Here is a 25126-nt window from a genome sequence, read left to right as displayed (position 1 = left end):
TCACGTCTCCTCAGCGGTACCAGGGGGTCTGCAGTGGAAGGGGGGGGGGGGGGGGGGTGTTGTAGTATACTAATCCCCATTAAGGGACTTAGTGTGGCGACTCAGCTAAGTTTCACTTGGTTACAGGGGCGCTGTGTGGCTGGCTCCAATTTCTGTGCCTCCCTGAGGGCTCTCTGTGGGTTAAACTGTGTTTTCACCTTCTGTCTGTGGGTGTGTGAGGATCCCTTCACGTTACCATGTCCAGGGACTGTGTTTCCTGCACAGCTGAATGTCTTTCCTCCCCCGGAGACTCGCTTCCCTGTACTCAGGATAGTGCACATTCTCAAGCTAGTGGGGCAGAAACCCCCATAGTTAGCTTCCATTAAAGGGATAATATCTAATTTCTCTGACGTCCTAAGTGGATGCTGGGGACTCCGTCAGGACCATGGGGATTAGCGGCTCCGCAGGAGACAGGGCACAAAAGTAAAAGCTTTTAGGATCAGGTGGTGTGCACTGGCTCCTCCCCCCATGACCCTCCTCCAAGCCTCAGTTAGATTTTTGTGCCCGGCCGAGAAGGGTGCAATCTAGGTGGCTCTCCTAAAGAGCTGCTTAGAGTAAAAGTTTTGTTAGGTTTTTTATTTTCAGTGAGTCCTGCTGGCAACAGGCTCACTGCATCGAGGGACTTAGGGGAGAGAAGTGAACTCACCTGCGTGCAGGATGGATTGGCTTCTTAGGCTACTGGACACCATTAGCTCCAGAGGGAGTCGGAACACAGGTCTCACCCTGGGGTTCGTCCCGGAGCCGCGCCGCCGACCCCCTTGCAGATGCCGAAAAATGAAGAGGTCCAGAAACCGGCGGCAGAAGACTTTTCAGTCTTCATAAGGTAGCGCACAGCACTGCAGCTGTGCGCCATTGTTGTCAGCACACTTCATAGCAGCGGTCACTGAGGGTGCAGGGCGCTGGGGGGGGCGCCCTGGGCAGCAATGATAGTACCTTATTCTGGCTAAAAATACATCACATATAGCCCCTGGGGGCTATATGGATGTATTTAACCCCTGCCAGGTCTCAGAAAAACGGGAGAAGAAGCCCGCCGAAAAGGGGGCGGGGCCTATTCTCCTCAGCACACAGCGCCATTTTCCCTCACAGAAATGCTGGTGGGAAGGCTCCCAGGCTCTCCCCTGCACTGCACTACAGAAACAGGGTTAAAACAGAGAGGGGGGGTACTTATTTGGCGATATGACTATATATATTAAAATGCTATAAGGGAAAAACACTTATATAAAGGTTGTCCCTGTATAATTATAGCGTTTTTGGTGTGTGCTGGCAAACTCTCCCTCTGTCTCCCCAAAGGGCTAGTGGGGTCCTGTCCTCTATCAGAGCATTCCCTGTGTGTGTGCTGTGTCGGTACGTGTGTGTCGACATGTATGAGGACGATGTTGGTGAGGAGGCGGAGCAATTGCCTGTAATGGTGATGTCACTCTCTAGGGAGTCGACACCGGAATGGATGGCTTATTCAAGGAATTACGTGATAATGTCAACAGAGACGGCCGGCAAACAAAATAGTACCTGTCCAGGCGTCTCAAACACCGTCAGGGGCTTTAAAACGCCCATTTACCTCAGTCGGTCGACACAGACACGGACACTGATTTCAGTGTCGACGGTGAAGAAACAAACGTATTTTCCTTTAGGGCCACACGTTACTTGTTAAGGGCAATGAAGGAGGTGTTACATATTTCTGATACTACAAGTACCACAAAAAAGGGTATTATGTGGGGTGTGAAAAAACTACCTGTAGTTTTTCCTGAATCAGATAAATTAAATGAAGTGTGTGATGATGCGTGGGTTTCCCCCGATAGAAAATTATTGGCGGTATACCCTTTCCCGCCAGAAGTTAGGGCGCGTTGGGAAACACCCCTTAGGGTGGATAAGGCGCTCACACGCTTATCAAAACAAGTGGCGGTACCGTCTCCAGATAGGGCCGTCCTCAAGGAAAATATCCTAAGAAGTATATACACACATACTGGTGTTATACTGCGACCAGCGATCGCCTCAGCCTGGATGTGCAGAGCTGGGGTGGCTTGGTCGGATTCCCTGACTAAAAATATTGATACCCTTGACAGGGACAGTATTTTATTGACTATAGAGCATTTAAAGGATGCATTTCTATATATGCGAGATGCACAGAGGGATATTTGCATTCTGGCATCAAGAGTAAGTGCGATGTCCATATCTGCCAGAAGATGTTTATGGACACGACAGTGGTCAGGTGATGCAGATTCCAAACGGCACAAAGATGTATTGCCGTATAAAGGGGAGGAGTTATTTGGGGTCGGTCCATCGGACCTGGTGGCCATGGCAACTGCTGGAAAATCCACCGTTTTTACCCTAAGTCACATCTCTGCAGAAAAAGACACCGTCTTTTCAGCCTCAGTCCTTTCGTCCCCATAAGAGTCATATCTGCCCAGGGATAGAGGAAAGGGAAGAAGACTGCAGCAGGCAGCCCATTCCCAGGAACAGAAGCCCTCCACCGCTTCTGCCAAGTTTCTCAGCATGACGCTGGGGCCGTACAGGACCCCTGGATCCTACAAGTAGTATCCCAGGGGTACAGATTGGAAAGTCGAGACGTTTCCCCCTCGCAGGTTCCTGAAGTCTGCTTTACCAACGTCTCCCTCCGACAGGGAGGCAGTATTGGAAACAATTCACAAGCTGTATTCCCAGCAGGTGATAATCAAAGTACCCCTCCTACAACAAGGAAAGGGGTATTATTCCACACTATGTTGTGGTACTGAAGCCAGAAGGCTCGGTGAGACCTATTCTAAATCTGAAATATTTGAACACTTACAAAGGTTCAAATCAAGATGGAGTCACTCAGAGCAGTGATAGCGAACCAGGAAGAAGGGGACTATAGGGTGTCCCGGGACATCAGGGATACTTACCTCCATGTCCCAATTTGCCCTTCTCACCAAGGGTACCTCAGGTTCGTGGTACAGAACTGTCACTATCAGTTTCAGACGCTGCCGTTTGGATTGTCCACGGCACCCCGGGTCTTTACCAAGGTAATGGCCGAAATGATGATTCTTCTTCAAAGAAAATGGACGACCTCCTGATAAGAGCAAGGTCCAGAGAACAGTTGGAGGTCGGAGTAGCACTATCTCAAGTAGTTCTACGACAGCACGGGTGGATTCTAAATATTCCAAAACCGCAGTTGTTTCCGACGACACATCGGCTGTTCCTAGGTATGATTCTGGACACAGTCCAGAAAAGGGTGTTTCTCCCGGAGAAGAAAGCCAGGGAGTTATCCGAGCTAGTCAGGAACCTCCTAAAACCAGGAAAAGTGTCAGTGCATCATTGCACAAGGATCCTGGGTAAAATGGTGGCTTCTTACGAAGCGATTCCATTCGGCAGTTTTCACGCAAGAACTTTTCAGTGGGATCTGCTGGAAAAATGGTCCGGATCGCATCTTCAGATGCATCAGCGGATAACCCTGTCTCCAAGGACAAGGGTGTTTCTTCTGCGGTGGCTGCAAAGTACTCATCTACTAATGGGCCGCAGATTCGGCATTCAGGAAGGGTCCTGGTGACCAGGGATGCCAGCCTGAGAGGCTGGGGAGCAGTCACACAGGGAAAAAATTTCCAGGGAGTGTGATCAAGTCTGGAGAATTATCTCCACATAAATATACTGGAGCTAAGGGCAAGTTACAATGCTCTAAGCTTAGCAAGACCTCTGCTTCAAGGTCAGCCGGTATTGATCCAGTGGGACAACATCACGGCAGTCGCCCACGTAAACAGACAGGGCGGCACAAGAAGCAGAAGGGCAATAGCAGAAACTGCAAGGATTCTTCGCTGGGCGGAAAATCAGGTGATAGCACTGTCAGCAGTGTTCATTCCGACGCCCGGGAGAGTGGGGACTTCATCGGGAAGTCTTCCACATGATTGTGAACCATTGGGAAAGACCAAAGGTGGACATGATGGCGTCCCGCCTGAACAAAAAACTGGACAGGTATTGCGCCAGGTCAAGAGACCCTCAGGCAATAGCTGTGGACGCTCTGGTAACACCGTGGGTGTACCAGTCAGTGTATGTGTTCCCTCCTCTGCCTCTCATACACAAGGTACTGAGAATTATAAGACGGAGAGGAGTAAGAACTATACTCGTGGCTCTGGATTGGCCAAGAAGGACTTGGTACCCGGAACTTCAAGAGATGCTCACAGAGGACTCATGGCCTCTGCCGCTAAGAAGGGACCTGCTTCAGCAGGGACCCTGTCTGTTCCAAGACTTACCGCGGCTGCGTTTGACGGCATGGCGGTTGAACGCCGGATCCTGAAGGAAAAAGACATTCCGGATGAAGTCATTCCTATCCTGATCAAAGCCAGGAAGGAGGGGACCGCACAACATTATCACCGTATTTGGCGAAAAATTGTTGCGTGGTGTGAGGCCAGGAGGGCCCCCACGGAGGAATTTTAACTCGGTCGATTCCTGCATTTCCTGAAGACAGGAGTGTCTATGGGCCTCAAATTGGGGTCCATTAAGGTTCAGATTTCGGCCCTGTCGATTTTCTTCCAGAAAGAATTGGCTTCAGTTCCTGAAGTCCAGACGTTTGTTAAGGGAGTATTGCATATACAGCCCCTTTTGTGCCTCCAGTGGCACCGTGGGATCACAACGTAGTGTTGGGATTCCTCAAATCACATTGGTTTGAACCGCTCAAATCTGTGGATTTTAAATATCTCACATGGAAAGTGACCATGCGGTTGGCCCTGGCCTCGGCCAGGCGAGTGTCAGAATTGGTGGCTTTGTCTTACAAAAGCCCATATCTGATTTTCCATTCGGACAGGGCAGAACTGCGGACTCGTCCCCAGTTTCTTCCTAAGGTGGTGTCAGCGTTTCACCTGAACCAACCTATTGTGGTACCTGCGGATACTAGGGACTTGGAGGACTCCAAGTTGCTAGACGTTGTCAGGGCCCTGAAAATATATGTTCCAGGACGGCTGGAGTCAGAAAGTCTGACTCGCTGTTTATACTTTATGCACCCAACAAGCTGGGTGCTCCTGCTTCTAAGCAGACGATTGCTCGTTGAATTTGTAATACAATTCGGCTCGCACATTCTGTGGCAGGCCTGCCACAGCCAAAATCTGTAAATGCCCAATCCACAAGGAAGGTGGGCTCATCTTGGGCGGCTGCCCGAGGGGTCTCGGCTTTACAACTTTGCCGAGCTGCTACTTGGTCAGGGGAAAACACGTTTGCAAAATTCTACAAATTTGATACCCTGGCTGAGGAGGACCTGGAGTTCTCTCGTTCGGTGCTGCAGAGTCATCCGCACTCTCCCGCCCGTTTGGGAGCTTTGGTATAATCCCCATGGTCCTGACGGAGTCCCCAGCATCCACTTAGGACGTCAGAGAAAATAAGAATTTACTTACCGATAATTCTATTTCTCGTAGTCCGTAGTGGATGCTGGGCGCCCATCCCAAGTGCGGATTGTCTGCAATACTTGTACATAGTTATTGTTACAAAAATCGGGTTATTATTGTTGTGAGCCATCTTTTCAGAGGCTCCGCTGTTATCATGCTGTTAACTGGGTTCAGATCACAGGTTGTACAGTGTGATTGGTGTGGCTGGTATGAGTCTTACCCGGGATTCAAAATCCTTCCTTATTGTGTACGCTCGTCCGGGCACAGTATCCTAACTGAGGCTTGGAGGAGGGTCATGGGGGGAGGAGCCAGTGCACACCACCTGATCCTAAAAGCTTTTACTTTTGTGCCCTGTCTCCTGCGGAGCCGCTAATCCCCATGGTCCTGACGGAGTCCCCAGCATCCACTACGGACTATGAGAAATAGAATTATCGGTAAGTAAATTCTTATTATTTCTACTAAATTCTAACATAATGAGAAAGAGACGCAACTTTAATACAGTCTATGGATAACCTGATCAATAGTTATTCAGTTCCCATACCAGCATCTCAAATCCTCGCATTTACCCACAAAAGCGTACTCTGGCCCAACTCATGCAGATCCAGAGAAGGGTAAATTGGATGCGAGTGGGGGGATGTGGTCCTGTCACAAGGAATACAGGCCCTGGTAGAAGCTATCAGAAATGTCCTGCACATTCTTGACAAAAACGGCGGAGGTAGAGGAGGAATCTTATTTTAATGTAAAAAAAGAAATCCTCAGCTACTTTTCCTGCATCAAAGAAATTGAATGCCCTGTTTGAAGAAACTTGGGCTAACCCTAACAAAAAATTTCAGATCCCTAAACGATTAATTACTTCCTTTCCCTTTCCTCTGGAAGATAGAAAGAAATGGGAAAACCCGCCGATTGTGGACACATCGGTATCTAGGTTGTCACGTGAAATAGTCTAACCTGTTCCTGGGGCAGCATCCTTAAAGGACACAGCTGACCGCAAGATTGACAACACTCTCAAATTGTTATACACTGCTGCTGGGGTGGCCCACTATTGCTTTTGCATGGATCATTAAAGCTATTGCAAAGTGGTCAGGTAACCTAATTGATTGATTAGATACCTTACCCAGGTGGGAGCTAGTTTTACTCCTGCAGCATATTCAAGGCTAACTTTATGGTGGAGGCCATAAAGGGAAATTGGTTTGCTCAACGCACGCACCACTGCCATGGCAGTGGTGGCACACAGGGTCCTGTGGCTACGCCAGTGGACTGCGGATTCCAGGAAAGGCTTGGAAAACCTACCATTCACAGATGATTCCCTTTTTGGAGATGAACTGGATAAGTGGATATCCAAGGCTACGGCGGGTGAGTCTACGTACCTTCCTTCCGCAGCACCCCCAGCTAGGAAAACCTACTCTGCTCCAACTCTGCAGTCCTCTCGGACAGCGAAATTCAAAGGCAAATCCAAAGGTTCTTCTACAGCAGGCATGTCCAAACTGCGGCCCTCCAGCTGTTGAGAAACTACACATCCCAGCATGCCCTGACACAGTTTTGCTGTCAGAGAATGCTAAAGCTGTGTCAGGGCATGCTGGGATGTGTAGTTTCTCAACAGCTGGAGGGCCGCAGTTTGGACATGCCTGTTCTACAGCCTTCAAAGGTAATAAAGGTAAACCCAGAAAACCAGCAGCTGCAGGTTCTCCGGAACAGACCTCCGGGTCTGCGTCCTCAAAGCCTTCAGCATGACGGTGGTCCGCACTGCCTGGAAGACAGGCAGGTGGGAGCTCGGTTACATTATTTCAGTCACGTTTGGGCAACATCACAGACCTTATCACCTAGGGATACAGACTGGAGTTTCAGGAACTCCCACCTCACAGATTCTTCAAATCAGGCTTACCAGCTTCTCCGGAAGCAAGTACGACTTTACAGACAGCAATTCAAAAACTGGTACAGAATCAGGTAATTGTCTCAGTTCCAATTCAACTACACAACAAGGGATATTACTCTAACCGGTTTGTGGTACCGAAACCGGACGGTTCGGTAAGGCCCATTTTAAACCTCAAATCACTGAACCCGTATTTAAGGGTGTTCAAGCTCAAGATGGAGTCTTGAGAGCGGTGGTCTCGGGTCTGGAGGAGGGGGAATTTCTGGTGTCTCTGGACATCAAGGATGCGTACCTTCATATTCCGATTTGGCCGCCTCATCAGGCTTATCTACGGTTTGCACTACAGGACTGTCACTACCAGTTTCAGGGCCTGCCATTTGGCCTCTCCATGGCACCGAGGGTTTTCACCAAGGTAATGGCAGAGATGATGTTTCTCCTCCGCAAGCAGGGAGTGAACATAATATTGTACCTGGACGACCTGCTGATAAAAGCGCTTACCAGGGAGAGGTTGTTGGACAGCATTGCCCTCTCAACCCGACTACTTCAGGATCATGGATGGATTCTGAACCTACCAAAATCCCACCTTGAACCAACATGGAGGCTTCCGTTCCTGGGGATGATTTTGGATACGGAGGAACAGAAGGTATTCCTTCCGTTGGAAAAGGCATTGGTAATCCAGTCGATGGTGCGGGATGTTCTAAAACCAGCCCGGATATCGGTGCATTTATGCATTCGCCTTCTTACGAGGCTCTGCAGTACGGAAGGTTTCATGCGAGGCCCTTTCAGCTGGATCTGCTGGACAAATGGTCTGGATCGCATCTTCACATGCCCCAGAGGATCCGTCTGTTGCCAAAAGCCAGGATTTCTCTTCTGTGGTGGCTTCAGACTTCTCACCTGACCGAGGGTCGAAGGTTCGGGATTAAAAATTGGATTCTGCTAACCATAGACGTAAGCCTCAGAGATTAGGGAGCAGTCTCCCAGGGTGAACAGTTCCAAGGAAAATGGTCAAGTCAGGAAGCCATTCTTCCAATCAACATTCTGGAACTAAGGTCCATATACAATGCTCTTCTACAGTCATCACATTTTCTTCAAGATCAAGCCATTCAGGTTCAGTCGGACAATGTGACGGCAGTAACGTACATAAACCTACAGGGCGGAATGAAGAGCAGAGCAGCAATGTCAGAGGTAACAAGAATTCTCCTCTGGGCAGAAAGACACGCGGTGGCACTGTCGGCAATTTTCATTCTGGGAGTAGACAACTGGGAAGCGGACTTCCCCAGCAGATACGACCTCCACCGGGAGAGTGGGGCCTTCACCCACAGGTAGTTCTTAACACGTCAGTGGGGAATTCCACAAATAGACATGATGGCCTCTCGTCTCAACAAAAAGCTAAAGCGGTATTGTTCCAGGTCGAGGGGCCCGCAAGCAGTGGGGGTGGACGCTCTGGTGACTCCATGTGTCTACCAGATGGTGTACGTGTTTCCACCACTCCCATTGATCCCAAAGATTCTCAAAAGAATAAAAAGGGAAAAGATTCAAGCAATTCTCATTGCTCCGGACTGGCCAAGAAGGGCCTGGTATGCGGATCTACTGGAGATGCTCCTAGAGAACCTGTGGCCTCTACCTCTTCGCGAGGACCTTCTACAACAGGGGCTGCTCGCGTATCAAGACTTACAACGGCTACGTTTGATGGCATGGAAGTTGAGTGTCAAATTTTAGCCCGGAAAGGCATTCCGGACAAGGTTATTCCAACCCTGATCCAAGCCAGGAAAGGAGTAACGTCTAAACATTACCACCGTATTTGAAAAAATGTCTCGTGGTGTGTCCTGCAGTGGAATTTCAGCTGGGACGTTTTCTCCTTTTTCTACAGTCGGGTGTGGATGTCAGCCTACGTTTAGGCTCCTTGAAGGTCCAGATTTCGGCCTTTATCAATTTTCTTCCAGAAACAATTGGCTTCCCTCCCTGAGGTTCAGACGTTCTTGAAGGAGGTTCTGCACATCCAACCTCCCTTTGTGCCTCCCACGGCACCTTGGGATCTTAACGTGGTGTTGCAGTTCCTACAATCGGAATGGTTTGAGACTTTACAGGAGGTTGACATAAAGTTTCTTACGTGGAAGACCATTACACTGTTGGCCTTAGCTTCTGCAAGGCGTGTGTCGGAACTGGGGGCGTTGTCTCACAAAAGCCCCTATTTGATTTTTCATGAAGATAGAGCTGAACTCAGAACTCGTCAGCAATTTCTTCCAAAGGTGGTGCCTGCATTTTATATCAACCAACCTGTTGTTGTTCCGGTGCTTACTGACACCTCTGCTACCTCAAAGTCCTTGGATGTTGTGAGGGCTTTCAAGATCTATGTGAAGCGGACAGCTCATCACAGGAAATCTGACTCGCTGTTTGTTCTCTATGATCCCAAGAAAATTGGGTGTCATGCTTCAAAGCAGTCTATTGCTCGCTTGATCAGGATTACTATCCAGCATACTTATTCCATGGCAGGATTGCCGGTTCCTAAAGTACAGGCCCACTCTACTAGGTCGTTGGCTTCTTCCTGGGCAGCTGCCCGGGGTGTCTCGGCTTTACAGCTTTGCCGAGCAGCTACTTGGTCGGCGGTCAAACACGTTTGCTAAGTTCTACAATTTTCGATACTTTGGTCTCTGAGGACATTCAGTTTGGTCAATTAGTTCTGCAGGAACCTCAGCACTCTCCCACCCGGTTTGGGAGCTTTGGTACATCCCCATGGTACTAATGTGGACCCCAGTATCCTCTAGGACGTAAGAGAAAATAGGATTTTAATTACCTACGGTAAATCCTTTTCTCGTAGTCCATTTTCCTGCACTGTTACTTTGTTAAGTAATGTTGGTTCAGCTGTTTCTGTTCCCGTTCAAGTTTGGTTAGCATGGCTTTCCTCTTGTTTGTGTGTGCTGGTTCGAATCTCACCACTGTTCTGTCACATCCTTCCTCAGGATATATCCGTCTCCTCGGGCACAGTTTCTAGACTGAGTCTGGTAGGAGGGGCATAGAGGGAGGAGCCAGTGCAGACTATTGATTTCTTAAAGTGCCCAAGGCTCCTAGTGGACACGTCTATACTCCATGGTACTAATGTGGACCCCAGTATCCTCTGCGAACTACGAGAAAAGGATTTACCGGTAGGTAATTAAAATCCTATTTTTATAACACATCTTACAGCATTCTATTAACACTAACATGGAGCTGTGGTGTATACTCTACACCAGTGATTCTCAGCCCTCAGGTTTTCCTAACACGAGTGGATCCAGGAGGGGCGATCAGGGCGATGTCCACACAGCAGCTGGGCTGGGAAAGGTGGCTGCAACTGAGTAGCAGCAGTCTCTGCGCTCTCCCTTTTTCTGCCTGCCCTTTAAGCTTCAGAACTCTGCATCTGTAGCCCTGTTCCTTGCACCACGCACCTGAGCAAAGCAATCCTTTACCCCTTCCCTGTTCTGCACCTATTTACTATACAGCTTGTTACCTTATGCCTACTGTGTAATTTGCAGGTGGTTTGTCCCACAAATAGATACTGTTTGTTCATGATGTGTATTTTGCACAAATAACATTGGGGGTAATTCCAAGTTGATCGCAGCAGGATTTTTGTTAGCAATTGGGTAAAACCATGTGCACTGCAGGGGAGGCAGATATAACATGTGCAGAGAGATAGATTTGGGTGTGGTGTGTTCAATCTGCAATCTAATTTGCAGTGTAAAAATAAAGCAACCAGTATTTACCCTGCACAGAAACAATATAACCCACCCAAATCTAACTCTCTCTGCACGTGTTATATCTGCCTCCCCTGCAGTGCACATGGTTTTGCCCAACTGCTAAAAAAAATTCCTGCTGCGATCAACTTGGAATTACCCCCATTGTTCTGCACTATAGAACCTTTGTGCTATATCATAAATATAATATGATTATAACAATTTATTCATTTGCTTTTCCTTTATTGTTTGACTGTTGAGCATGTGTTGGGGAAAGGCTTGACATAGACTTAAGGCAACATTTTCTGTTCTCTCCAGGTATTTCTTCCCTCGACAGATCCTAATTCGGCATTTTTGGACTGCAAAACAGCAAAAGGAGTTCTTGGACATTAATCACAAAATGCGACAAGAAGTCTATGCAGATGTGCTGGAAAATTTGCAACAATCCGTGCCTAAGATTACTGAGCAGCCTTTGCAAAATCAGATGTTCCAGCTGCTCACACAGGTATTGGTTAATATTAGATATTCTGTCTTGTGGCAGGTCGTCCCACAGAGGTCCATCCATAAGGCCATGGGAAACATAACTCGGGTAGAATGGTCATTGTAGGTTAATTTCTCATATAAACATTCAAACGCATTTGTAGTATCCTCCAATGTGATGGATTAGAATAGACATATAGTACATCTTAAACTGGTATAATGTATTCTAATAATAAAAATGGTTATTGTCCTGTAAGTGTATTTATTTAAAAAATGGCAAAAAGCCTATTATGATGATTGCATTCCATCACATACAGTTATATATATATATATATATATATATATATATATATATATATAGTGTGTGTGTATATGTATACATATATAATATAATTTTGTGTGTGTGTGCATGGTCCACACAATTGGGAGAGAACGAGAATGATAAAGGAAAAAAGATCCTCAGATTTTTTTTTCTGATAATTAGTGAAAAGGTTCTGTAGCAATGGGAATATTGTATGTCAGTTCTTTTATACATACTTATGTATATGCAATATGCTAACTTGTTCCAAACACAACTGAAGATCTGCACTGAGGTAATGCCCTCAAATGCTAGGAAGCTTGTAGTACAGTTTAACACTACCCTAATGCATGCAGCCATCACTAGTCCTTCTGAAATTTCTCGCTGCCTGTTTTATAAAGTGAGGAGCGTATCACTGGGGAGAGTGAGCCCTGATTTGGAGGAGCAGGTAGTTCCATGAAATGTGCACCTGCTAGAAGTTGGTACAGATCTGTATTTACCAAGGATTCCACTCGCCCCTAGTTTGCTTGTTGCTGTGCCCTTATGTGTTTCCTGTTGGTGGTTCTGTGTAGTAGATGGGCTCCTCTTAAGCAGACCTTTATCATTCTAGGTGCAGCATGGAGTTCACCCAAAGGTTACTGATATTGAAGTGGTCAGAGAAGCTTTCTCAGGTCCTCCTCTCTGTTTCTCCAGGCTTGATGTCCAGCAAGTGGTAGGTAGTTCTGCTCACTATTAGAGTACAAGAATCTCTTAGGGTTTCCTTAGTAAGCTGTCCTAGGACTTACTGCAAATGGATATGTCCATTTTAAACATGTCCTTTTTCCGGCATGGTCCATAGGTTATCCACAAGATATCAGCAGGGTATGATGGAGCGAAAGCGGATTGGCACCAAACGATCACAAGCTTTCAGTCCTCCCAGGATGCCATGGGCCCGTCCATATATCCCCGCTCACTGGCTCAGGCAAATCAGTTTTTTGTTTGGTGCGGCAGGAGCCGGACCATGGTCAGAGGGTGCCGTTCTTGGCAGCCCTAAGCTTTCTTATTTTATTTTTATAGTCCTTACTTTGTTTCTCTGACGTCCTAGTGGATGCTGGGGACTCCGTAAGGACCATGGGGAATAGACGGCTCCGCAGGAGACTGGGCACATCTAAAGAAAGATTTAGGACTATCTGGTGTGCACTGGCTCCTCCCCCTATGACCCTCCTCCAAGCCCCAGTTAGATTTCTGTGCCTGGCCGAGCTGGATGCACACTAGGGGCTCTCCAGAGATCTTAGAAAGAAAGTATAGTTTAGGTCAGTGGTTCTCAAACTCGGTCCTCAGGACCCCACACAGTGCATGTTTTGCAGGTAACCCAGCAAGTGCACAGGTGTATTAATTACTCACTGACACATTTTAAAAGATCCACAGGTGGAGCTAATTATTTCACTTGTGATCTGTGAGGAGACCTGCAAAACATGCACCGTGTGGGGTCCTGAGGACCGAGTTTGAGAACCTGTGGTTTAGGTTTTTATATTTTACAGTAAGACCTGCTGGCAACAGGCTCACTGCAGCGAGGGACTAAGGGGAGAAGAAGCGAACCTACCTAAGTGGTGGTAGCTTGGGCTTCTTAGGCTACTGGACACCATTAGCTCCAGAGGGATCGCACACAGGACCCGACCTCGTCGTCCGTTCCCGGAGCCGCGCCGCCGTCCCCCTTACAGAGCCAGAAGCAAGAAGGTCCGGAAAATCGGCGGCTGAAGACTTCTGTCTTCTCAAAGGTAGCGCACAGCACTGCAGCTGTGCGCCATTGCTCCTCATGCACACCACACACTTCGGTCACTGATGGGTGCAGGGCGCTGGGGGGGGGCGCCCTGAGCAGCAATATTAACACCTTGGCTGGCAAAACTGACACCATATATAGCCCCAGAGGCTATATAGGTGTAAATTACCCCTGCCAGAATAACACAAAAAGCGGGAGAAAGCCCGCCGAAAAAGGGGCGGAGCCATCTCCCTCAGCACACTGGCGCCATTTTCCCTCACAGCTCCGCTGGAAGGATCGCTCCCTGGCTCTCCCCTGCAGTCCTGCACTACAGAAAGGGTAAAAAAGAGAGGGGGGGGCACTAAATTTAGGCGCAGTATATATATAATACAAGCAGCTATAGGGGAAAACACTTTCTATAGTGATATCCCTCTGTTATATAGCGCTCTGGTGTGTGCTGGCATACTCTCCCTCTGTCTCCCCAAAGGGCTTTGTGGGGTCCTGTCCTCTGTCAGAGCATTCCCTGTGTGTGTGCTGTGTGTCGGTACCGCTGTGTCGACATGTATGATGAGGAAAATGATGTGGAGGCATAGCAAATGCCTGTAAATGTGTTGTCACCCCCTGAGGGGTCGACACCTGTGTGGATGGACTTATGGAAGGAATTACGTGACAGTGTCAGCTCCTTACATAAAAGGTTTGACGACATAGGACAGCCGGCTACTCAACTTGTGACTGTTCCAGCGTCTCAAATGTCATCAGGGGCTTTAAAACGCCCGCTACCTCAGATGGCAGACACAGATGTCGACACGGATACCGACTCCAGTGTCGACGACGATGAGACTAGTGTACCCTCCAATAGGTCCACCCGTTACATGATTGAGGCAATGAAAAATTTATTACACATTTCTGATAGTACCCCAGGTACCACAAAAAAGGGTAATATGTTCGGTGAGAAAAAACTACCAGTAGTTTTTCCTGCATCTGAGGAATTAAATGAGGTGTGTGAGGAAGCCTGGACTTCCCCCGATAAGAAATTGATAATTTCTAAACGGTTATTGGCAGCGTACCCTTTCCCGCCAGAGGATAGGTCACGTTGGGAAACATCCCCTAGGGTAGATAAAGCGCTTACACGTTTATCAAAACAGGTGGCACTACCGTCTCAGGATACGGCCGCCCTAAAGGATCCTGCTGATAGAAAGCAGGAGGCTACCCTAAAAGCTATATATACACACACGGGCATTATATTGCGACCAGCGATTGCATCAGCATGGATGTGCAGTGCTGCTGCTGCGTGGTCAGATTCCCTGTCGGATAATATTGATACCCTGGATAGGGACAATATTTTGCTGACAGTAGAGCATATAAAAGACGCTGTCTTATACATGCGCGATGCACAGAGGGATATTTGCCGACTGGCATCAAAAATAAGCGCAATGTCCATTGCCGCCAGAAGGGGGTTATGGACTCGGCAGTGGTCAGGTGATGCCGATTCAAAAAGGCACATGGAAGTTTTGCCTTATAAGGGGGGTGGAACTGTTTGGGGATGGTCCTTCAGACCTCGTTTCCACAGCTACGGCTGGGAAATCGACATTTTTGCCACAGGCTACCCCACAGCAAAAGAAAGCACCGTATTATCAAGAACAGTCCTTTCGGCCCCATAAACACAAGAGGGCTCGAGGCGCATCCTTTCTGCCGAGAGGCAAAGGTAGAGGGAAAAAGCTGCAGCATACAGCCAGTTCCCAAGAGCAAAAGTCCTCCCCCGTGTCCGGTAAGTCCACAGCATGACGCTGGGGCTTCACAGGCGGACCCGGGTACGGTGGGGGCCCATCTCAGAAATTTCAGCACACAGTGGGCTCTCTCACAGGTGGATCCCTGGATTCTTCAAGTAGTATCTCAGGGGTACAGGCTGGAATTCGAGACGTCCCCTTCCCCCCGCCGTTTTCTAAAATCTGCCTTACCAGCAACTCCCTCTGCCAGGGAGGCAGTGTTGGTGGCTATCCAAAAACTGTATTCACAGCAAGTGATTGTCAAGGTACCCCTCCTTCAGCAAGGAAAGGGTTACTATTCCACAATGTTTGTGGTACCAAAACCGGACGGTTCGGTGAGACCCATCTTAAATTTAAAATCCTTGAACACGTATATCAGAAAGTTCAAGTTGGAATCGCTCAGGGCGGTTATTGCGAGCCTGGACGAGGGGGATTACATGGTCTCTCTAGACATCAAGGATGCCTACCTGCATGTCCCCATTTACCCTCCTCACCAGGAGTACCTCAGATTTGTGGTACAGGACTGTCACTATCAGTTCCAGACGCTGCCGTTTGGGTTATCCACGGCACCGAGGGTCTTTACCAAGGTAATGGCCGAAATGATGATACAACTTCGCAAGAAGGGAGTTTTAATTATCCCGTACTTGGACGATCTCCTGATAAAGGCGAGGTCCAAGGAACAGTTGGTAGTGGGGGTAGCACTTTCTCGGGAAGTACTACAACAGCACGGCTGGATTCTCAATATTCCAAAGTCACAGCTGGTCCCGACGACACGTCTTCTGTTCCTGGGAATGATTCTGGACACAGACCAGAAAAAAGTGTTTCTTCCAGTGGAAAAAGCCGAGGAGTTGTCATCTCTAGTCAGAGACCTCCTAAAACCGAGACAGGTGTCGGTACATCAATGCACACGAGTCCTGGGAAAAATGGTAGCTTCGTACGAAGCAATTCCATTCGGAAGGTTCCACGCAAGGACTTTCCAGTGGGACCTGTTGGAAAAATGGTCCGGGTCCCATCTCCAGATGCAACAGCGGATAACCCTGTCGGCAAGGACCAGGGTGTCGCTGCTGTGGTGGCTGCAGAGGGCTCATCTACTAGAGGGCCGCAGATTCGGAATACAGGACTGGGTTCTGGTGACCACGGATGCCAGCCTTCGGGGCTGGGGTGCAGTCACACAGGGAAGAAATTTCCAAGGACTGTGGTCAAATCAGGAGATTTCGCTTCACATAAATATTCTGGAGCTAAGGGCCATTTACAATGCCCTAAGCCAAGCAAGGCCCCTGCTTCAGAACCAACCGGTACTGATCCAATGAGACAACATCACGGCGGTCGCCCATGTAAACAGACAGGGCGGCACAAGAAGCAGGAGGGCAATGGCAGAAGCCACAAGGATTCTCCGATGGGCGGAAAATCATGTGTTAGCACTGACAGCAGTGTTCATTCCGGGAGTGGACAACTGGGAAGCAGACTTCCTCAGCAGGCACGACCTCCACCCGGGAGAATGGGGACTTCATCCAGAAGTCTTCCAAATGCTGGTAAACCGTTGGAAAAGACCACAGGTGGACATGATGGCGTCCCGCCTCAACAAAAAGCTAAAAAGATATTGCGCCAGGTCAAGGGACCCTCAGGCGATCGCTGTGGACGCTCTAGTAACACCGTGGGTGTACCAGTCGGTTTATGTGTTTCCTCCTCTGCCTCTCATTCCCAAGGTACTGAGAAAAAGGGCATTCCGGAGGAAGTCATCCCTACCCTGATCAAAGCCAGGAAGGATGTCACCGCAAAACATTATCACCGCATTGGCGAAAATATGTTGCTTGGTGTGAGGCCAGGAAGGCCCCAACGGAGGAATTTCAACTGGGTCGATTCCTGCAAGCAGGGGTGACGTTGGGCCTCAAATTGGGGTCCATTAAGGTCCAGATTTCGTCCCTGTCGATTTTCTTCCAGAAAGAACTGACTTCACTGCCTGAAGTTCAGACTTTTGTCAAAGGAGTTCTGCATATTCAGCCTCCTTTTGTGCCCCCAGTGGCACCTTGGGATCTCAATGTGGTTTTGGAGTTCCTGAAATCACATTGGTTTGAACCACTTAAGACTGTGGATTTGAAATATCTCACGTGGAAAGTGGTCATGCTGTTGGCCCTGGCTTCGGCCAGGCGTGTGTCAGAATTGGCGGCTTTGTCTTATAAAAGCCCTTATCTGATTTTCCATATGGATAGGGCAGAGTTGAGGACTCGTCCTCAGTTTCTCCCGAAGGTGGTATCAGCGTTTCACTTGAACAAGCCTATTGTGGTGCCTGCGGCTACTAGGAACTTGGAGGATTCCAAGTTACTGGACGTAGTCAGGGCCCTGAAAATGTATGTTTCCAGGACGGCTGGAGTCAGGAAAACTGACTCGCTGTTTATCCTGTATGCACCCAACAAACTGGGTGCTCCTGCTTCTAAGCAGACTATCGCGCGCTGGATTTGTAGCACTATTCAGCTGGCGCATTCTGCGGTGGGACTACCGCAGCATAAATCTGTAAAAGCCCATTCCACAAGGAAGGTGGGCTCATATTGTGCGGCTGCCCGAGGGGTCTCGGCTTTACAACTTTGCCGAGCTGCTACTTGGTCAGGTGCAAACACGTTTGCAAAATTCTACAAATTTGATACCCTGGCTGAGGAGGACCTGGAGTTCTCTCATTCGGTGTTGCAGAGTCATCCGCACTCTCCCGCCCGTTTGGGAGCTTTGGTATAATCCCCATGGTCCTTACGGAGTCCCCAGCATCCACTAGGACGTCAGAGAAAATAAGAATTTACTTACCGGTAATTCTATTTCTCGTAGTCCGTAGTGGATGCTGGGCGCCCATCCCAAGTGCGGATTGTCTGCAATACTTGTAAATAGTTATTGTTACACAAATCGGGTTGTTATTGCGAGCCATCTGTTCAGAGGCTCCGTGGTTATCATACTGTTAACCGGGGTTCTTATCACGAGTTATACGGTGTGATTGGTGTGGCTGGTATGAGTCTTACCCGGGATTCAAAATCCTTCCTTATTGTGTCAGCTCTTCCGGGCACAGTGTCCTAACTGAGGCTTGGAGGAGGGTCATAGGGGGAGGAGCCAGTGCACACAAGATAGTCCTAAATCTTTCTTTAGATGTGCCCAGTCTCCTGCGGAGCCGTCTATTCCCCATGGTCCTTACGGAGTCCCCAGCATCCACTACGGACTACGAGAAATAGAATTACCGGTGAGTAAATTCTTATTTTTTTGAGCGATCTTTCTTAACAGCGTCTTATACGCATATTGGAAAGAGTCGCTCCAACAACTCTCCGCCGGGTCGCAACAACGCTTACCCATGTGTACAGTGCTGTCTCGACGGGCGTCTGTGTCGTATATACTAGCAGGTCCAAGCAGACGTTACCAGGCTTTGGCCGGAGCACCAGGAAGAAGGTAAGGCATCTGTTCCACGTAGTCGGGCAATACGGACACAGCCTCACTGTATTGGGAGGAGACTACCAAACAGTAGCTGACGCACCGCCACCACGGGTGCTCCAGCGCTAGGCCTTAGGGATCATAAGGCACCAGGATTAGTATGAGGCTGCGATCCCTAGGGTTGATGTCAGCGGTGGGGAGTTAGGCGCTGTCCTGGTCGCCCCTCCCCTTCAGTTCATGACCAGTTTCCGCGAGTCTCCCGCCATGGGGTTTATGGGCAAATTGTTTTGCGTTTCAGCAGATTACAAGGCAGATCCCTGTTCAACGTCAGGTACAGATAGATCCACCTTGGGCGATGTTTGCACAGACCTTGTCCAATATAGTTGAACGGGTAATTCCTACAGCTTCGCTACCAGGAATGGGGTACACTAATAACCCATACATGCAGCTCCCTACCTTCGGTATATCATTTCCCTCTCCAGCTTCTCTAAAAAGACAAGCTGAAAAACCGAGTGTAAGTAAACCGTCAACTTCACAGGCTACACAGGATGATTCATCAGACGAAGCTCTATATACTCTTCTTCGGCATACGAAGAACAAGTAGAAGGTCTCAGCTCAGTGGATATAGCTGAGTTAATTAGAGCAATAAAGGCCATTCTATCCTTAGAGGATTCAGTGGAGCCTGTGTTAAAAGCCAAGGCACCTGTGTTTAAACGGCCAAAAGCAGGTAAGACTGAGTTTCCAGGGTCAGACCAGCTAACGGAAATCATGGAAGAGGCTTGGGCTACACCCAGTAAAAAATATAGAATTCCCAAAAAATTGGATTCCAATTATCCTTTTCCAGCTGGGGACTGTTTTAAAATGGGAAATGGCTCCCAAGGTAGATACGCACGTCATTCGATTAGTGCGAAAATCTATATTGCCTTTGCCATCAACGTCATTGGATGATGTCACGGATAGGAGAGTGGATGGTTTTCAGAAAATCATATTTTCTCTGTCTGGGGTAGTCATAATGCCAGCCATGGCTTCAGCTTGGATGGCAAAAGCAGTTGCTGCCTGGATAGAGGTACTGGAAGATAGACTTTCAGCACCTTCAAGGGAGCAAGAATCCTATATAGCTCAATGAAACAGGCTGCAATGTTCTTGGAAGAAGCAGCATTAGATATGGGCACTATCGCCTCCAGGGCATCAGTTTTAACAATAGCTGCTCGCAGAGCAGTTTGGTTACGTACATGCACACAGATTGGGTATCTGCACACTCACTATGTATTTGTTTATTGTATTTCTTGTGAGTGTATGTGATTCATCACCATACATTCACTTGGCGAACCCCTTTCCTATATCATATATTATTAAATGTACTCAGGGGGTGCTGTCAACTACAGGGTATTGAAACTAGAATGTAAGAGGAAAGAAACAGAAGGAAATCTGTATTGTTGACGCACTGAGGAGATATGAATTTATTCTAAAATATAACCTTTATTTGATATGCATTAAAATAGAGTTGGATATCGTCCTGAACAGCAGTGAAACATAAGAGTTAAAATGACAGTACTAACAAATATGTGAAAAGACTGGAAAAATGTGAATAAAGAGTTAAAAACGTGTCCACATGTGTTTCACGTCTAATTCTTAGGAGTTGCTGAGATGACTTATATATCAATAGTCTTTATCCAATATCAAAAAGGCTGTCACAATCTATGATGTTGGAACCCGCTATATTACATCAGTGGTCTAAATGTTTACTCTTCATGTGTGTATCTTCTTCACTCCATGAAGATTACCATCTGACGGGTACTCCCCCTTGTGCAGTAGAAATATGTGGACTATAGATTCAAATAAATGCACATATATCACCCAGTTTCAGATAAAATTATCTTTGAGTATATGTGGTTGCTTTAGTCTTAATTTCCCTATTGCTGTAGATATAATTCTCTACTGAAATACGGATCTCCAAGCATCAGGAGTCCTACACACTTACTGTCTATACCTTCAGAGGATCTATTATATGTGTGGGTTAAGTTGCTTCGGAGGTTATAATATTCCCCACTTGTTATGGGAAACGGCCTACGTGTATATTAATACACATCGGCTCTGTTTTAATCTATCAGGAGTATGGCTAGAAATTGCTTATATTAGGGGTATAGCAGCCCCAATTTTTCTTAGAAAGCAATCCACCTGTAGACTCAACTCATTTCCTGTGCGTCTGTAGTATATTAACACTGAGGATTATTATGTGTATCCTCAATTAATTATAGTGTACTTCTCATTTACATAAAGATTTCCCATTAGTCAATGTAAATCACTGTTATGCCATTAAAGGAATAAACCTTATTTGATTGGTTAACAGTAACAGTGAGGTTAATGGTGGGGTATAACAGTCCAAGCTTAAATATAAAGTGACCCACAAATATATTGGTTGTGGTAGCTTTAAGGAATAATTCCTATTTTTTGGCTACCAATATGTATAGAATAATAACTAAGAGGTATAGTACTGTTAATCCTTGTGTCACATAATTATTCTTAAATTGTTAGGCTTCAGGTATAGGGAAATTTATTTTTGTTTGTGTTAAATTTATTACATTCATCAAAAAACCTTAGTTTATAAAGCAACCACTATATAGGGAGACCTGTTATAATTTTAGATCAGTGATAGTCCTAAAATAAAATTATGTATAGATATTGCGGGTATCTCAAAAAGTGTGTGTCATGATGTCATATATCCTGGCTGTCATTTATGCCACAGTCATAAAATTATAACTTTTATTAATGAGAATCACAACTTTAACATAGACTCTTTTGCTGGTAGTTGCTTCAATAATATCTTAGGACACGTAACTGTCCTCTGGCTCCTGTATGTTGCCAGTTCAATTGCTACAGTGTGTTGTGTTCTGTGTATTGAATTGAGACATGCAGCTGCTACTGGCTTCTCAATGTTGCCAGTTTGTTACAATATTCCTGTCTCAGCTATCTGAATGTGTTACAATTATACACAGTTGCAACAATGCTCTATTACAACACTACTGATGTCTGTAGCTACCAGCACAGTATCAAGGATTTGTAACACTTTACCAGCTATCATTAAGTATGTCCGTTTAAGCAGCTGGTATAGACTTAGCCGCAGCTTAATACAGTCTCCCTCTTCCTAAAGACTGTTAATGAGGACTATTAATTGTCACCATATTTAAATACATAGATTTCTGGAGATTGGGCAATCAATGTCCCTTCATCTAATCTGTATATTCAGCCCTCTATGCTAAAATGTCCCTGTCACTCACGGCTAACAGCTAGTCTCCTATAATGATTCCTGTATTAGCATCATGACATTACACATAGTTTACAGCCCTCTGCGGTGAGTATCCTTATTGCTGCAGACTGCCAGCTAACATCCTATAATAATATATTTGCATTGTAGCATTCACACACTAAACACATGTGGACACGCTGTGCCCTACACGCGTGTTTCACTGCGCTTGTCGCAGCTTCGTCAGGGAGCAAACGAGAGCGCTTCCCGAGAGCATGTATAAATTGAGATCATTTGACCCAATCAGTGTCCGTTATCAGGTCATGTGGGGCCGCCAGCCTATCGTAATTCCGCTATGTCCCGATACGTGACATGCGGCTGCCCGCCAATGGAATACATTCATCATTGTCACATGGCACCGCTAGCCAATCGCGGTGCTCCAATATTCTCTGTTGTGTCTATGGAGATGGGGATTTTGTGGTCACCATGCCCCGGTGTCTGTATACAACATAACCATTCGTCATCTGGCAACATGCTTTACAGTTCGGCCGTTATATGCCATAATTTACTGGCACCGCTGTGTTTCTCCATCCTGCAACATCTTGGTAGTTGTATTCCACGTGTCCAGGTTTTGTTATCTTCATTCCATATAAAGTGCTGTGATGGATATATACATGTTCCTGGGTCATTCTTAACATATATCACGTGACACCGCTACCCAATCGCGATGTTCATGCGTTAGTAAGGAAGTGATTTGTATTATATTAAGAAGGATGGAGATTCCATTGCAGCTAGGTCCCGAATCTGTATATGTCATATCGCTCTATTTCCACATAGCATAGCCAGCAGTAGCACCTTTGTATATTCTAAAATTTGCTGACCCCGCTGTATTTTTTCTTCTTACAGCAGGTTGGTTATCCTATATGGTGTATTTAAATTATTGTCCTTATTTCTCATATAGTAATAAATAAATACATGTTCCTGGGTTATTTTTTCTTTTTGCTTATTGCGCCCTATCATGGACAAAGTGTGTGGTCCCTATTCCACACTCATGCTCAATCTGTTATAGTGATGCTGCAAATTCAATTCGATATTTCTGCTATATTTTAATCTACAAAAAATGTGTAAAAGATATGACAAAAAATATAATAAAAAATGTTGTGGTCTGGCTGTGTACTTCTTTATATAGAATAAACTTTTTATGAAAAAGTACTCCTACATTTCAAGTCCCATTTAAGGTATAGATTTCACATCACTCCGGAAATATATAAGTATACATTAAATATGTAGTTATTAAGATAGCTCATAATTTTGATGTTATAACATTCAATAATAAATAATATCCAATACATTCAGAAGGTAAGTATATCCCTTAGGTAAATATCTAGATAAGTGGAGCTAATTCTTTCCCAATATAGCGTATATATCAAGTAAAATGACAGGTAAAAATGCTCGTCCCTTCGTCATTTATCACCTTATAGATTGTCATCTTAAATGGCATCAGGGTAGAATGGTCTAAATTCTCATTATAACTTTATTCTGTTCCCTGTCAATCAATACATTCAGAAGGTAAGTATATCCCTTGGGTGAATATCTAGGTAAATGGGTCTAGTTCTCTCCCAATATAGCATATATGTCAGATAAACTGACAGGTAAAAATGCTCGTCCCTTCGTCATTTGTCACCTTATAGATTGTCATCTTAAGTGGCATCGAGGTAGAATGGTCTAAGTTCTCATTATAGCTTTATAGAATAAAGCTATAATGAGAACTTAGACCATTCTACCTCGATGCCACTTAAGATGACAATCTATAAGGTGACAAATGACGAAGGGACGAGCATTTTTACCTGTCAGTTTATCTGACATATATGCTATATCGGGAGAGAACTAGACCCATTTACCTAGATATTCACCCAAGGGATATACTTACCTTCTGAATGTATTGATTGACAGGGAACAGAATAAAGTTATAATGAGAATTTAGACCATTCTACCCTGATGCCATTTAAGATGACAATCTATAAGGTGATAAATGACGAAGGGACGAGCATTTTTACCTGTCATTTTACTTGATATATACGCTATATTGGGAAAGAATTAGCTCTACTTATCTAGATATTTACCTAAGGGATATACTTACCTTCTGAATGTATTGGATATTATTTATTATTGAATGTTATAACATCAAAATTATGAGCTATCTTAATAACTACATATTTAATGTATACTTATATATTTCCGGAGTGATGTGAAATCTATACCTTAAATGGGACTTGAAATGTAGGAGTACTTTTTCATAAAAAGTTTATTCTATATAAAGAAGTACACAGCCAGACCACAACATTTTTTATTATATTTTTTGTCATATCTTTTACACATTTTTTGTAGATTAAAATATAGCAGAAATATCGAATTGAATTTGCAGCATCACCATAACAGATTGAGCATGAGTGTGGAATAGGGACCACACACTTTGTCCATGATAGGGCGCAATAAGCAAAAAGAAAAAATAACCCAGGAACATGTATTTATTTATTACTATATGAGAAATAAGGACAATAATTTAAATACACCATATAGGATAACCAACCTGCTGTAAGAAGAAAAAATACAGCGGGGTCAGCAAATTTTAGAATATACAAAGGTGCTACTGCTGGCTATGCTATGTGGAAATAGAGCGATATGACATATACAGATTCGGGACCTAGCTGCAATGGAATCTCCATCCTTCTTAATATAATACAAATCACTTCCTTACTAACGCATGAACATCGCGATTGGGTAGCGGTGTCACGTGATATATGTTAAGAATGACCCAGGAACATGTATATATCCATCACAGCACTTTATATGGAATGAAGATAACAAAACCTGGACACGTGGAATACAACTACCAAGATGTTGCAGGATGGAGAAACACAGCGGTGCCAGTAAATTATGGCATATAACGGCCGAACTGTAAAGCATGTTGCCAGATGACGAATGGTTATGTTGTATACAGACACCGGGGCATGGTGACCACAAAATCCCCATCTCCATAGACACAACAGAGAATATTGGAGCACCGCGATTGGCTAGCGGTGCCATGTGACAATGATGAATGTATTCCATTGGCGGGCAGCCGCATGTCACGTATCGGGACATAGCGGAATTACGATAGGCTGGCGGCCCCACATGACCTGATAACGGACACTGATTGGGTCAAATGATCTCAATTTATACATGCTCTCGGGAAGCGCT

The 25126-nt window shown here is 46.0% G+C and overlaps 1 protein-coding gene across 2 annotated transcripts in view; it reads left to right on the top strand.

Moving 5' to 3' along the window:
* Positions 1 to 25126, top strand: part of LETMD1 (LETM1 domain containing 1) — a 101559-nt gene that overhangs the window by 53271 nt on the left and 23162 nt on the right. For both annotated transcript variants that reach the window (XM_063952292.1, XM_063952293.1), the window contains exons 5-6: positions 11277 to 11463; positions 12347 to 12448. In XM_063952292.1, coding sequence (XP_063808362.1) covers positions 11277 to 11463; positions 12347 to 12448 — 289 coding nt within the window. The remainder of the gene's footprint in view (positions 1 to 11276; positions 11464 to 12346; positions 12449 to 25126) is intronic.

The sequence above is a fragment of the Pseudophryne corroboree genome, chromosome 2, assembly GCF_028390025.1.
Source record: "Pseudophryne corroboree isolate aPseCor3 chromosome 2, aPseCor3.hap2, whole genome shotgun sequence".
In the NCBI taxonomy this organism is placed as follows: domain Eukaryota; kingdom Metazoa; phylum Chordata; class Amphibia; order Anura; family Myobatrachidae; genus Pseudophryne; species Pseudophryne corroboree.
The sequence above is the reverse complement of the archived record's forward strand: the minus strand, read 5'-3'. Positions and strand labels throughout refer to the sequence as shown.